This window comes from Colossoma macropomum, unplaced genomic scaffold (genome assembly GCF_904425465.1).
Source record: "Colossoma macropomum unplaced genomic scaffold, Colossoma_macropomum, whole genome shotgun sequence".
NCBI classification, from domain to species: domain Eukaryota; kingdom Metazoa; phylum Chordata; class Actinopteri; order Characiformes; family Serrasalmidae; genus Colossoma; species Colossoma macropomum.
The window spans coordinates 326,919-339,084 of record NW_023494796.1 but is presented as its reverse complement, the minus strand read 5'-3'; the positions used below and the strand labels follow the sequence as shown (position 1 = coordinate 339,084).

Genomic DNA, 12,166 nt, shown 5'->3' with positions numbered 1-12,166 from the left:
TTTTCTTTCTTAAATCATGACTATTACAAAAATTGCAGCTGTGCTTTTCCAGCTGATAAAAACAGCTCAGAAACTTTCTCCCACTCTTCCCTGACAGATTAGTGAAATGTTCCACTGTTTGCCGAGTGTTTGTCATGATCGGACCATAAGTGATAGTTTAAAACCACAGTTAACCACCCAGGAGCAGAACCAGCCTTCAAACGTGAAAGAAATCATGATTTGACATTTATCGCGATATGTATCGATATCGAACGATATGAATTTTGTTTATCGTGATAACGTTTTTGGCCATATCGCCCAGCTCTACTACTACTGTACGTGAAGAACTATGCAGCTCACATCTCATCACACAGTATAAGTGAGTACTGTTTGTTTGTAGGTTTAGCTGAAAGAAATCCGCAGTGTCATTTTTCACACACCTCCGAAGTTCAGTCTTAGAAGTTGGTTGCTTTTTCTGCTTCTTAAGATCCGAGTAATCTCAAACCCATTCAGTGGTGTTGAGGTCTGGACTCTGGGGTGGTCAGTCCATTGTTCAGCTTCTTTGTTTGATGTGTCCGTCTCCTTTTCTCAGTGAGGTTCTTCTTGACAGCTACACATCCTTTCAGACCCACAGCACTGAGTCGTCTTCTCACAGTGGAAGGATGGACAGAAACACCTGTGGATGTTTTCAGATCTGAAGCAGCTTGATTTTCTCCTCTCTCTCAGAGACGAAAGCTTTAAGTGCTGTTTATCTGATGGGGCAGTTTTGGTGTGTACCAGGTCTTCCAGGTGGTTGTTAGGAGCCCCACTTTTTCTGTAGCTTTTAATTTAGTTTTTGGAAACTCTTGTTTTTTCACTTATTTTCCTTTGTCTGGCTCCTTCCTTATGAAAGTGGATTGTCTTATATCTAATCTCCTCAGCAGTATCTCCTGAAATGAATGAGTGTGATCTCCAGCATTGCTATCGGTAAATGAGAGTCGGAAAGTTAGCATCTCTGTGCTAACTGGCTCTCAGTAGTTCACGTTTAACATCTTGAAAGTAAAGTATTCCTTTAATATTAGCAGCATTTTGAGTGAACTGTCCTCTTAAGAGTTTAAAACCTTTGCAGTTGTGTACTGATTGATGGTGATGTCTTTGGCAGGTACTGACTGGTTAAGATGGCAACTGGCGGAGCTCCGTTTGATGACTGCGCAGACGAGCAGGAGCTGCACAACTGGACCATCGCCAACGGCAGTCTGGACGACAGGCTCAATAACATGGTATTTACAGCATTTTCACTCTCTCACACACACAGTCACCTTCACAGTCTTAAGGTTTTGCAATGCATGTTACTGTGCCAAGCACATTTTCCAGTGTTTAGCCATTTGTTTGTGGAGCTTTACTCGCACCCTGATTAATCTTTTAATTGTTTGAGGATTTGTTGGTGATTCGGTTATGTAATCGTGCCATGCAGTTACTTTGTGACGCTGTTGCTTTAAGGGATAGGCAGGAAAAAATCTGTACAACATAGTACCTTGATGCTTTAGGTAAAAATTAGTATCAATACACAAACTTTTTAGACAAAATAAAGAAATTAGAGATGGACAATAATATTGGATTCTTTACAGTATTCGCAGATAATTAAGATAAAATTGGTGGCGTCTCATAGACGTTAAGAGTCTGATCTGACTTGGAATATCATTCTTTGGTAATGTAGTCATTGCACTCTTGAAGAGCTAAGCATTAAATGATGACGCAGGACTGTTGTGCTAAAATGTCTACAATCATTTTTACTTAAAGGTGTAACGGTTCTCCACTTTCACGGCTCAGTTCGGTCCTCAGTGTCTGGGCCACAGTTCAGTTTGTATCATGGTTCAGCAACGAAGAACGTAACCAACTTTATACCTCATTTTTATTAGTATAACTTTTTTTTTAATTACTCAGATGTTTAATGCAAATATAAATCAGAAATCTTTTCCAAAAGAGAATCATCTGAATTGCTTTTACAAAATTGTTGCAAAACAAAGTTAGAAAAACACACACCGATCAGGCGTAACATTCTGACCACCTCCTTGTTTTTACGCTCATTGTCCATTTTATCAGCTCCACTTACTATATAGGTGCACTTTGTAGTTCTACAGTTACAGACTGTAGTCCATCTGTTTCTCTGATACTTTGTTAGCCCCCTTTTACCCTGTTCTTCAGTGGTCAGGACCCCCATGGACCCTCACAGAGCATTCTCAGCACTGCAGTAACACTGACGTGGTGGTGGTGTGTTAGTGTGTGTTGTGCTGGTCTGAGTGGATCAGACACAGCAGTGCTGCTGGAGTTTTTAAACACCTCAGTGTCCCTGCTGGACTGAGAACCAAAATATCCAGGCAACAGCGTCCTGTGACCACTGATGAAGGATGAGAGGATGACCAACACAAACTGTGCAGCAGCAGATGAGCTATCGTCTCTGACTTTACATCTACAAGGTGGACTGACAAGGTAGGAGTGTCTAATAGAGTGGACAGTGAGTGGACACAGTGATTAAAAACTCCAGCAGCACTGCTGTGTCTGATCCACTCAGACCAGCACAACACACACTAACACACCACCACCACGTCAGTGTTACTGCAGTGCTGAGAATGCTCTGTGAGGGTCCATGGGGGTCCTGACCACTGAAGAACAGGGTAAAAGGGGGCTAACAAAGTATCAGAGAAACAGATGGACTACAGTCTGTAACTGTAGAACTACAAAGTGCACCTATATAGTAAGTGGGGCTGATAAAATGGACAATGAGCATAGAAACAAGGAGGTGGTCATAATGTTATGGCTGATCGGTGTATAAAGTAAATGTGAGCATCTGCAAGTTGAACGAAACATTGTGAGGCATATTAAATGTATTTGCGCCAATCAGTGCGTAGGAAAAATGTAAACTGCAAGCAGAATGAATGTAAACATGAAGTGGAATAAATCTAATCATCAGGTTTACCTTCTATCCAGAGGAGCTGATGGAACAAATTGAGATATCCAGCTCTTTGTTGTAATTGCGATAAATCCTCACCTGGCTTTTGACGAAGTCCTGCATTTGTCTTTACACACATCTTTGGCGCCATGAATTGAAATTCCAAGAGCAGAGCGTTTCAGTACACACATGGCTGCGTATACGTCTGCATCGGGATCAACATCAGCAGATACGGTCATGAAAAATATCAGCCTACAATTTCCATATTATTGTGTCCCTAAAAGAAAGTTTTGCTGTCAGATAGAATGTGTTGCAGTGTATCATATACTTAGAATACTAATCACAAATCTTCAGAAGTCGTATCGTAGCTTAAGCATAGTGATAATATTGCATTACGGGCCCTCTAATGACTCCCGTTGACTACCGTTTGACTGTTTGGTCATTGTTCTTGGTCCAGGACTGGGGCGTGCAGCAGAAGAAGCCTAACCGCTCCTCTGAGAAGAACAGGAAGAAGCTCTCCGCCATGTCCGAGAGCCGGCTGACCAATGATATCTCTCCGGAGTCGACGCCAGGGGCGGGCCGCAGACGGGCCAGGACGCCCCACTCCTTCCCACACGTGAAATACACTACACAGATGTCCGTGCCCGACCAGGCCGAGCTCGACCGGCTACGCCAGCGGATAAACTTCACCGACCTGGATGAGGTGAGCTGCTGCCGGATACAAATCTTGGAAGCCAAGTTTTAAATTTCGTCTGTTCCGAAGCTAAAGTGACCAGAAATCTAATGTAGTTTAGTTTCCTCCCCTTACGCCAAAGATAATAAGCCTGAACAGTTTGAGATTTGACAGTTTTGTTTTTTTAGTTTTGCGCTGGAGCTACGAGGCTTATGTAGCTAACTGGTAATAGAGGTTTATCCCTCTACGAATGATTATGAAAAATGTTTGCATTTTTCATTCGATGAGATGTAAACAGTCTTTCGGAGTGGTTTGATATGTAAGGGTCCATTTTAGAGAAACTTAAAGACACAGGTTTGTTAACAGTGGGGGTGATAGGAACCAGGAGTCACCACGACTACAACTCAAATACAGCCATTATATTTACATCCAGTTTATATCCTAAACCACCAGTGAACCTACGCGAGTCTTCTGAGTTTTATATGTGATGTTGATGATAATAAAATAGTGGAAAATCAAGAAATATACATTTTTGGGGACTATTTTGCCTCATGTTCTACATGTGCACCTCTGCCATGAATGGATTAAAAATACATTTTAGGCCAAGGTCTTAAACATCAGTGTATTCCTAATCCTTTCATGTAGTAACTTTCTGTGAGGGAGCTTTCAGAGGCATTGAACTCTTCAGATGTGAACAGTTATAACTGAACAGAGCACATCAGACTCGAATGAATGTTATCTACAACCCCATTTCCAAAAAAGTTGGGACGCTGTGAAAAATGTAAATGAAAACAAAATGCAATGATGTGCAAATCATTTAAACCCTGTATTTCTTTGAAAATGCTTCAAAGACAACATATCAAATGTTAACTGTAAAAACAATAACATTTCTCAGTTTCAACATTTGATTTGTTGTTTTTATACTATTTTCAGTTAAATATTGGGTTTAAATGATTTGCACATCATTGAATTTTGTTTTTATTTACGTTTTGCACAGCATCCCAACTTTTTTGGAAATGGGGTTGTATTTAGTTATGCAGAATTTTTAAGAATGGGTGGAATCCCCCTTTAAGTAGTCTTGTGTATCTGGTTTCTCACTATGTATAACAAATGAACAAAACGTGTCTTGGCTGAAAAAAAATAAAATAAATAATTCCTTAAGTGTTGAATGTTCAAATTTGATGAATTCACCGCCATCCTTACGTGAAGTGTGCCTTAATGATTGATTTCCTACTCTGTGCAGCTTCATGTGAGTAATATCGACGTTCATGAACGTGCTGTGTTGTAGAAATGTTCTAGCTCGTCTTTAATAAATGTCCTGTCGCTTGTTTTACACCAGCGGAGCATCGGCAGCGACTCTCAGGGCCGCGTCACTGCAGCGAACAACCAGAGACAGCTGTCGTCTGAGACCAAGAAACCCTTTAATTTATCACTACACGTCAACACTAACAAGAGCAAGGAGCCCCCTGCCGCTGCGCCCACCACGCCGGTGGGTAAGGAGCCGAAGAAACTAAGCCCGGGGAAGGATCTGTTTGCCCCGATGCCCACCCTGCCCGTTAAGGAGCCTCGTGGGCTGGACCGAAACTCCGGGACCACCGTGGAGGATCGTAGAGGAGAGCCAGTGATCGACAGCAGCCAGGTAATAAGACCGCCTTCATTTTCAGTGGGTTTTGATTTGTGGCTAATTATTTAATTCTGATCTGTGTTAGTGTTTTACTGCTGTGATGTAAGCTTGGATTTGAGAATCTGTACAAAAATTTAATTGAATTTTGTGTTTTTTAATATTATTTATAACAATATTATTATTATTTATAAAATATGTAAATGAATATGCATATTTATTTTATACTGTTATTTATTTAATTATTTAATCATTTGTTATCTATTTAGCCTAATCCCCTCGCCTCATGACTCCGCCCCAGCCAATGAGAAAATACATATTTTAATTGTTTTTTTAACTTAAGAAAAACGTAGAATGTCTCAAACAGTCTCGCTTTTTAAGTCTGAACTCTCTTGCGCTTCTTTGAGGACAGGAAGTATCACTGCTGCCCCTTTGTTATTGTTTCACACAACAAATGAAGACCATCTTACCATATATATGTATATATAGAGCAGATTAAAACGATAGTTTGGTGAAAGATCATCCTTACAGTTTCCCCGTAACCCTGATGCTAATTAGTCGAGTATAAACTTCTGTTACTTGGTAGCTGCGTTTTTGTTGTCATTCCAGTGTGAAACCAAAGAAGTAAACTTTAGACACCAAACATGTTTTGACTGATCACTTAGCCTTTTTAACTCCTTCGTCGTATTCTTTACTTCATAAATTTCATATTTTATAAGCTGCATTCGAAAGGTGGGGGTCGTGTGAGAGCTGTAACTGTCTTCACTCCAGTCAAAAAGATGGGAAACGTAATTTTAGACCTTTATGATAAAAGAAGCTGAACTCACTGTCTTTTTTTGTGTTTTTCTACTGAAATTCGACCCATTTTTCCACAAATCTGAGCTATAAACTGGCTCTCAGATGGCGTCTCTTCAGTGATCTGCTCTGTAAAAAGATATTTTTATAAAATAATACAAAGAGCGTCTCAGATGTTTGGTTTTCAGCAGTAAATTGTAAGCATATGGTGTTATGTTTATGATCATAAAACACATTTTCTGTTAATTTGAGGGGAGCTTTTCTGAACAAAACAAAACAAAACTGAATACTGAATAATTTGCCTTAGAATTTGGGCATGTAAATTCAGATGGAAACACCGAAATACAACCACGAGCTTAAGAGGTTTCAGATGAAATTTCAAACGAGAGTTTGATAAACGAACAAACCTGGATTAGATTTCAGTGCTTTAACATCTGGGCCTTTTGTTTTGTGTTGAATCATCTAGCAGGTGAAAAATCTCTTCTTTTTTTTTTGTTTTTGATGTGTTTCGTATGTAACGAAGTTTTAGGCTGTTGAGGAGAGCGCAGGCATGTGTCTGAGAGAGTCAGAAAGAGGTTTGATCTGGACTGAAACTGGAGCACAGATGTGAGAGTGATCTTGGCGATGCGAGCAGCCTGAATTTAGGCCAGTTTAAAAATACGCCACCGTCCGCGTGGAGAGCATCACAGTGCCTCTCTCTCTCTCTCTCTCTCTCTCTCTCTCTCTCTCTCGCGCACTCTCTCTCACATCTATGTAGGCTGCTCAGTCTCAGTGTTTCTGCCTGCAGGTGGTTAGCAAGCTGGTGCAAATCCGCGAGTACATCAGCAAGGCCAGCTCCATGAGAGACGACCTGCTGGAGAAGAACGACGTTCCAGCCAACGTCGAGCGGCTCTCTCACCTCATCACTCACCTGAAGGAGCAGGAGAAGTCCTACCTGCGCTTCCTGCAGAAAATGCTGGTTAGTGTTTAATGCTCTCTGTCTGCTGCACCTTAAAGGCATACAAACTCAACTCCAGCTGTTTGGCAGCTCTCTTCGTATTAGTCTTTTATAAGGTTTGTCTTTATTGCTGTTGATCCTTTTAATCAGTAGTAAATATTATTCTAATACTGAGGACAGTCATTTCAACACATTTCATTGTATTTAGTAAAGAACTGAAACCTGAAACTCAATTCCAACACTTTACTGTCCTGTAGAAGACAGTGGACAGCTGCTGCATCATTAATTATTGTCCATATGCTGCAGAGAGAGAGAGACTGGAAAACGCTGGACTGTCTTTTTAATCATAACAGTGTCATGCAGTCACTGACCTGCTTGTCTAACTTCAGTAGCAAAACTGCAAAAAAGTAGCCAAATAACATCTATTTTGCTTGTTTTGTAACAAAAAAAGTTTAGCAGTGTTTGTTTTTGCTTCGTTTTCTCACCAGTTCATGCGTCTTAACAGTACTGCAGCTCTGTTGGCACAACACTTTGATTTATTCGTTTGGGCTGGACTGATTCAGATAGGCTTTTGTTGTTAATTGTATTGAGAACAATGGAAGGCCAAGGAACACCCATGATTACTACGAAGGTAGTTGGATGGTTAGAGACAAATATTTGTATTTTTATATATATATATATATATATATATATATATATATATATATATATATATATATATATATATATATATGTATATATATAATTTTTTTTCTCTTCATTAGTGCTTCGTTTCAACCAAGAATCGCTGCTTTCACCTGTTTCATGATGACCCTGTTTAGTCTATTCAGATTACGTTAGGTTTGTTTCACTGTGTGTGTTAAAGGGTCTGTATCCTGTTTTGTATTATAGTTTTTCTCTGAATGGTCACTTAAAATATTTCTGGGTTGATGTACAAAAACAGTATTTTAAATGAGAATTTTCCGGTCTGTCTTTATCTTTGAGGCTGTGTTCACACGGCAGGTAAAATCGGATTTTGGGCCAAATCGGATCTTTTTCTTTGTGTGTGATACAGATGCGTCGTCTGTGTGTCAGTGTGAACAGATAAACGCACTGAATCTGACATTTTCAATTCTGATTTGAGACGTTTTCATATGTGGTACTGAAATCTGATACGTATCCGATCTGCGGCAATGCGACTCAGTCTGAACAGGCAGATCGGACTTCTACGTCAGTCCAACTCGACATTTGTCATAATTTCACGCTGCTGAGACCCATAAACATCTAGGCTCATGTTTCTGTACAAAAATTAGAAGCGACGTATCCAAAACTCTCCGTGTTCGAAGAGATTTCTAAATAAATGTCCGAACGCGGCCGCAGGAGAACGAGGCTGCAGTGTCAAAGAACAGTTAAGCGTCTGAAAGCAAAGTTTAAAGAATCCGACGACGCGAACCAAAGAACTGACCGCGCCCTTTTTACAGCGCGAACTCATTCTGGGTGATGAGCCCAGCTGTCAGTCAGTGAAGGTTCATGATGGCTCCTGTGATGCTGGTGGAGATGAAGCTGATCCTCCGGGAGCGACTGGCGCTCGTTGGCGGTCGTGATTGTTTACCTCTGGATGAGCCGTGAATCAGCGTGACGCTCTGATCTTCTGCGCATGTGGGTCAGTTTAGGAGCTGATCTGTTCAGACTGATGTCGCATGCAGATCACATTTAAAAGATAACGTGAGCAGCCACGAAAGTGGGCCACTGTTACCTGCTGTGTGAACGTAGCCTTAGATTTAGAGTAGCTGTTTTGTTTCTGTGCCTTTAAGACTGACATATTTTACCTCAGTTCTGATTGGCTGCCCTGTATTGTGCAAAAAGCAATCCCCTCAACATGGATGGGCGGAGCTAAACAGCTGTAAACTGGAATCGGAGAATATATGTAAATGAGTTGGTTTTGATGTTAGTCTTCATGTATGGACTGTATTGGCTGGACTGTATTGGCTGTACTGTAAAGTGAGAAATTTGGTTTTCTGTGATTTGGGCCTTTCTAAGTGTTTCTGAATGTAAAGCATGTCTGCGTTAGGCTTTGTTCCTGTGTCATTGGCTGTGCTTGACTAATGTGGTGGCTGAATCTAGGACAGCTCTTCCTCTCTCCTCTCTTCCCGGCTTTTGGTCCTCAGTTTGGCATCCTTAGCAACCTTGTTTCAGAGACAGAGCTCTGCTGTAGTAAGTAGGTTTATAATAAAGCAATATTAAAACTAAAGCGTGATACAATCGCAGTAACCCACGGCCTCTCGTGGCTTGTTGCGGCCAACATAAGTATGTATTCAATACACAATGTTTTAGATAATTATTTAAGTTATTATTAATAATAACCAGCATAAACAAGTATTCCGCCAAGAAATGTAGTTCCTGTAGAGTGCGGTATCGCTGCTAATCAACCATTGACCACTGAATGAGGAGAAGAACGTTCAGTCGCCAGTCACTGTAAATTAAACTGCAGACATTTCATGATTTTTAAAACTTTTTTCGTATAACAGAGAACTTATGATAAAACAGCACTGTTTAAGACAAACACTTTCAGTTCATAAGTATTTTCTGGTCACCAAATCACCATCGTGAGTCTTCTGTCAGTCTGACGACGCCACTTTTCTCACGCTGGGGCTGAATCTCAAACGGCTCCCTGCTCCCTACATAGTGCACTACGTAGGAGTTTAAATACTGGATCCTGCAGCCCAACAGAGCAAAATATCACAGTGTTCATTTGGGATTCATCCACATTCAGACTCGACAGACAGTCACTATTCGACAGCAGAAGATAGAATTTCTAAACTTAATGTTGCACAGCTGACTATTTATCTAGGGAGTACGGGGCCGTTTGGGACTCAGCCTGGGTTTGACGCGATTTCTGACTGATTTGAAGTGTGTGAGACATTCAGGTGACATTCTTTAGACTTTTATACCGCCATTTTACAGTGAATCGTACCCTGAGTGCTTTAATTCAAGCCTGTGATATTAATGTTGGAGTTGTTTAGCATGTTTGCTATCTTTTAGCCTGTTAGCTAGCTGACCAGCTGAGTTCTAGATAAGAACATAAGTTTTCAGCCCCTCAGTTTAAACAAAAAATGGGTTCTTACTTCATCAGTGCACTCGGTGCTCCATGCGAGCAGCATTAGAGTCAAAGATTATTCATTAACACAGAAGGGTTTTCAGTGATGCAGAGTTCAGTCGCTGTGAGGCGTCACAGCCGTGGTGTATTGTGGATTTTACAACGGCTCGAACACGGCTCAGCCAATCAGATTTTAGGACCGGAACGATCCGTTTTATAATAAGTAATGTGGTGCGGATCAGGTGTGGATTATGTGCAGGTAATTTTGAAAAGTCCTGAGTCCTAATTTGGGGTTTCTTTGTCTGTTTTAAGCTCAGAGATGATAGATATTTCATCCAAAATGTTGCTGTTCCACTGAATTACGTTATGAATTAAGATTCAAATCCACTTGGGTCTTAATTTCAGTTCTCTGGACTGTGTTGGCTGTGCTGTCTGTCACTTTGCGAGCTGAGTCGTGTGTGTTATCAGGAAAGAGGCAGAGTGTCGTGTCCCCTCGACGAGACTTGTGAGTCTCTGCTGTCGACTGTCCAGAAGCTCAAGAGAACTCTGAAGTATGGATGGACAGTATGACCGTACGAGTCGTTATATTTATTTATCGTAAATCTGGCACTACTTTGTCGGTTCCATCCTACCAGACGCCATAAAAATAGGTTTTGTGACTCATCGCGCGTCATGAAAACTTTAGTGACGTTATGTTTTTGCCATGATGCCCAGATCTAGTTTGAAGTATCGATCCAGAACATGCAGTGAAACCACTGTGTGATCAGAATGATCATCATTTAGACGTAGATTTTTGAATGATCTGCATAAGATCATTGCTACTCTGTCACTGACGTATTTAATCTGGCAGATTCTCAGTCTCGGATGTTCCTCCAACCTGTACAGGGAGTGTCTGTTGTGCGCTAATCTGGCCACATCTACTGAGATTTGCCTTTCTGTCCGGGTGATATGATATAGTCACCATATTGAGTATTGGAGTATAAAGGTGTTGAGGTGTTCAGAAGTTTATCTGAAGTGTTATTGAGATGCAAACGTGTAAATACTTTGTGGTGGGGGAAAAAAGGTGAAAGACCCCCCCTCCCAATGCAGTTACCCAAATAAAAGGATCTCTTTACATTTATCTTACATTAAAGGTAAAGAATGTTTTTGTTTCCATTCTAGAGATCCTTGTTTATCCTTTGTGCCCTCTCAAATGTTGTCTAGCATCTGTAACGTCCTCTATTAGAGTCCATTTCTTTACATGCAGCTGTTAATATTAGCTGGCACACTCCACATCCAGGGTTAAGAGTAGCTCAGCCCTTTCAGTCCCAGGTGATGTTACAGCCATCTGTGGCCACAAGAGAGCACGCTTGACCTCACTTTCTGTGGGTGGTTAGGATGGCCCCCCGTCTCCCGCCAATCACCCAGCGCGATGCTAGCCAATACAGGTGTCTGTTAGCTGACGTAACAGCCCTGGTGGTTGGTGCTTTCCTCTGAGCACGTTCAACTGTCCAGTGACGACGTGTTAGCGGCAGTTCGTAAAGATGAGGTGGCTTCACAGGACTTGGAGGAAGTCTGTGCTAGCCTTCACCCTCCTAGTGCTGGTGGTATTGTGTGATTGGGTCCTAACTAGTGGATGGAATTGAATACGACTGAATGGAGGAGAAAACTGTAAAAAATAAATAAATAAAATTAGCTGAGTTCTAAAGCCCCTTAGCTAGGTGCGTTTAGCCTTAGTGTTGAGCCACACACGTATGTAGAACGTGATTGCAAAAGATGCCCAGCTGCGGCTGCCTTGCAAGCACGTGATCCTTGTGTACAAACTAGGGCTGGGCGATTAATCGAAAAGTAATTGAAACCGACATTCAGAACCTCTAACCGATGTAATCGTGCCCATGTCGGTTATTTTGAATTTTTTTTTTTTTTCAAATGTTCGTGTACTGTCCCCTTAAAAACTTACTACCGTGCGTGTCGTCACGTGAGTCCACCACATCCAGTCTGCGACATGGAAGCTCAGGCTACGTTCACACAGCAGGTAAAAGTGGCCCATATCTGATTTCTCACCAAATCCGATTTCTTTTGGTTTGGCTGTTCACGTTGTCTATTGAATGTGATCTGTATGCGACATCAGTCTGAACAGATCAGCTCCTAAACTGACCCGCGTACACAAAAGAACA

General features: G+C 41.3%; 1 protein-coding gene across 7 annotated transcripts in view; it reads left to right on the top strand.

Moving 5' to 3' along the window:
• Nucleotides 1-12,166, top strand: part of pcm1 (pericentriolar material 1) — a 60,671-nt gene that overhangs the window by 4,839 nt on the left and 43,666 nt on the right. For all 7 annotated transcript variants that reach the window (XM_036583553.1, XM_036583551.1, XM_036583550.1 and 4 more), the window contains exons 2-5: nucleotides 1,121-1,238; nucleotides 3,366-3,611; nucleotides 4,921-5,220; nucleotides 6,785-6,955. In XM_036583553.1, the coding sequence (XP_036439446.1) occupies nucleotides 1,137-1,238; nucleotides 3,366-3,611; nucleotides 4,921-5,220; nucleotides 6,785-6,955 (819 nt within the window). In that variant the 5' untranslated portion in view covers nucleotides 1,121-1,136. The remainder of the gene's footprint in view (nucleotides 1-1,120; nucleotides 1,239-3,365; nucleotides 3,612-4,920; nucleotides 5,221-6,784; nucleotides 6,956-12,166) is intronic.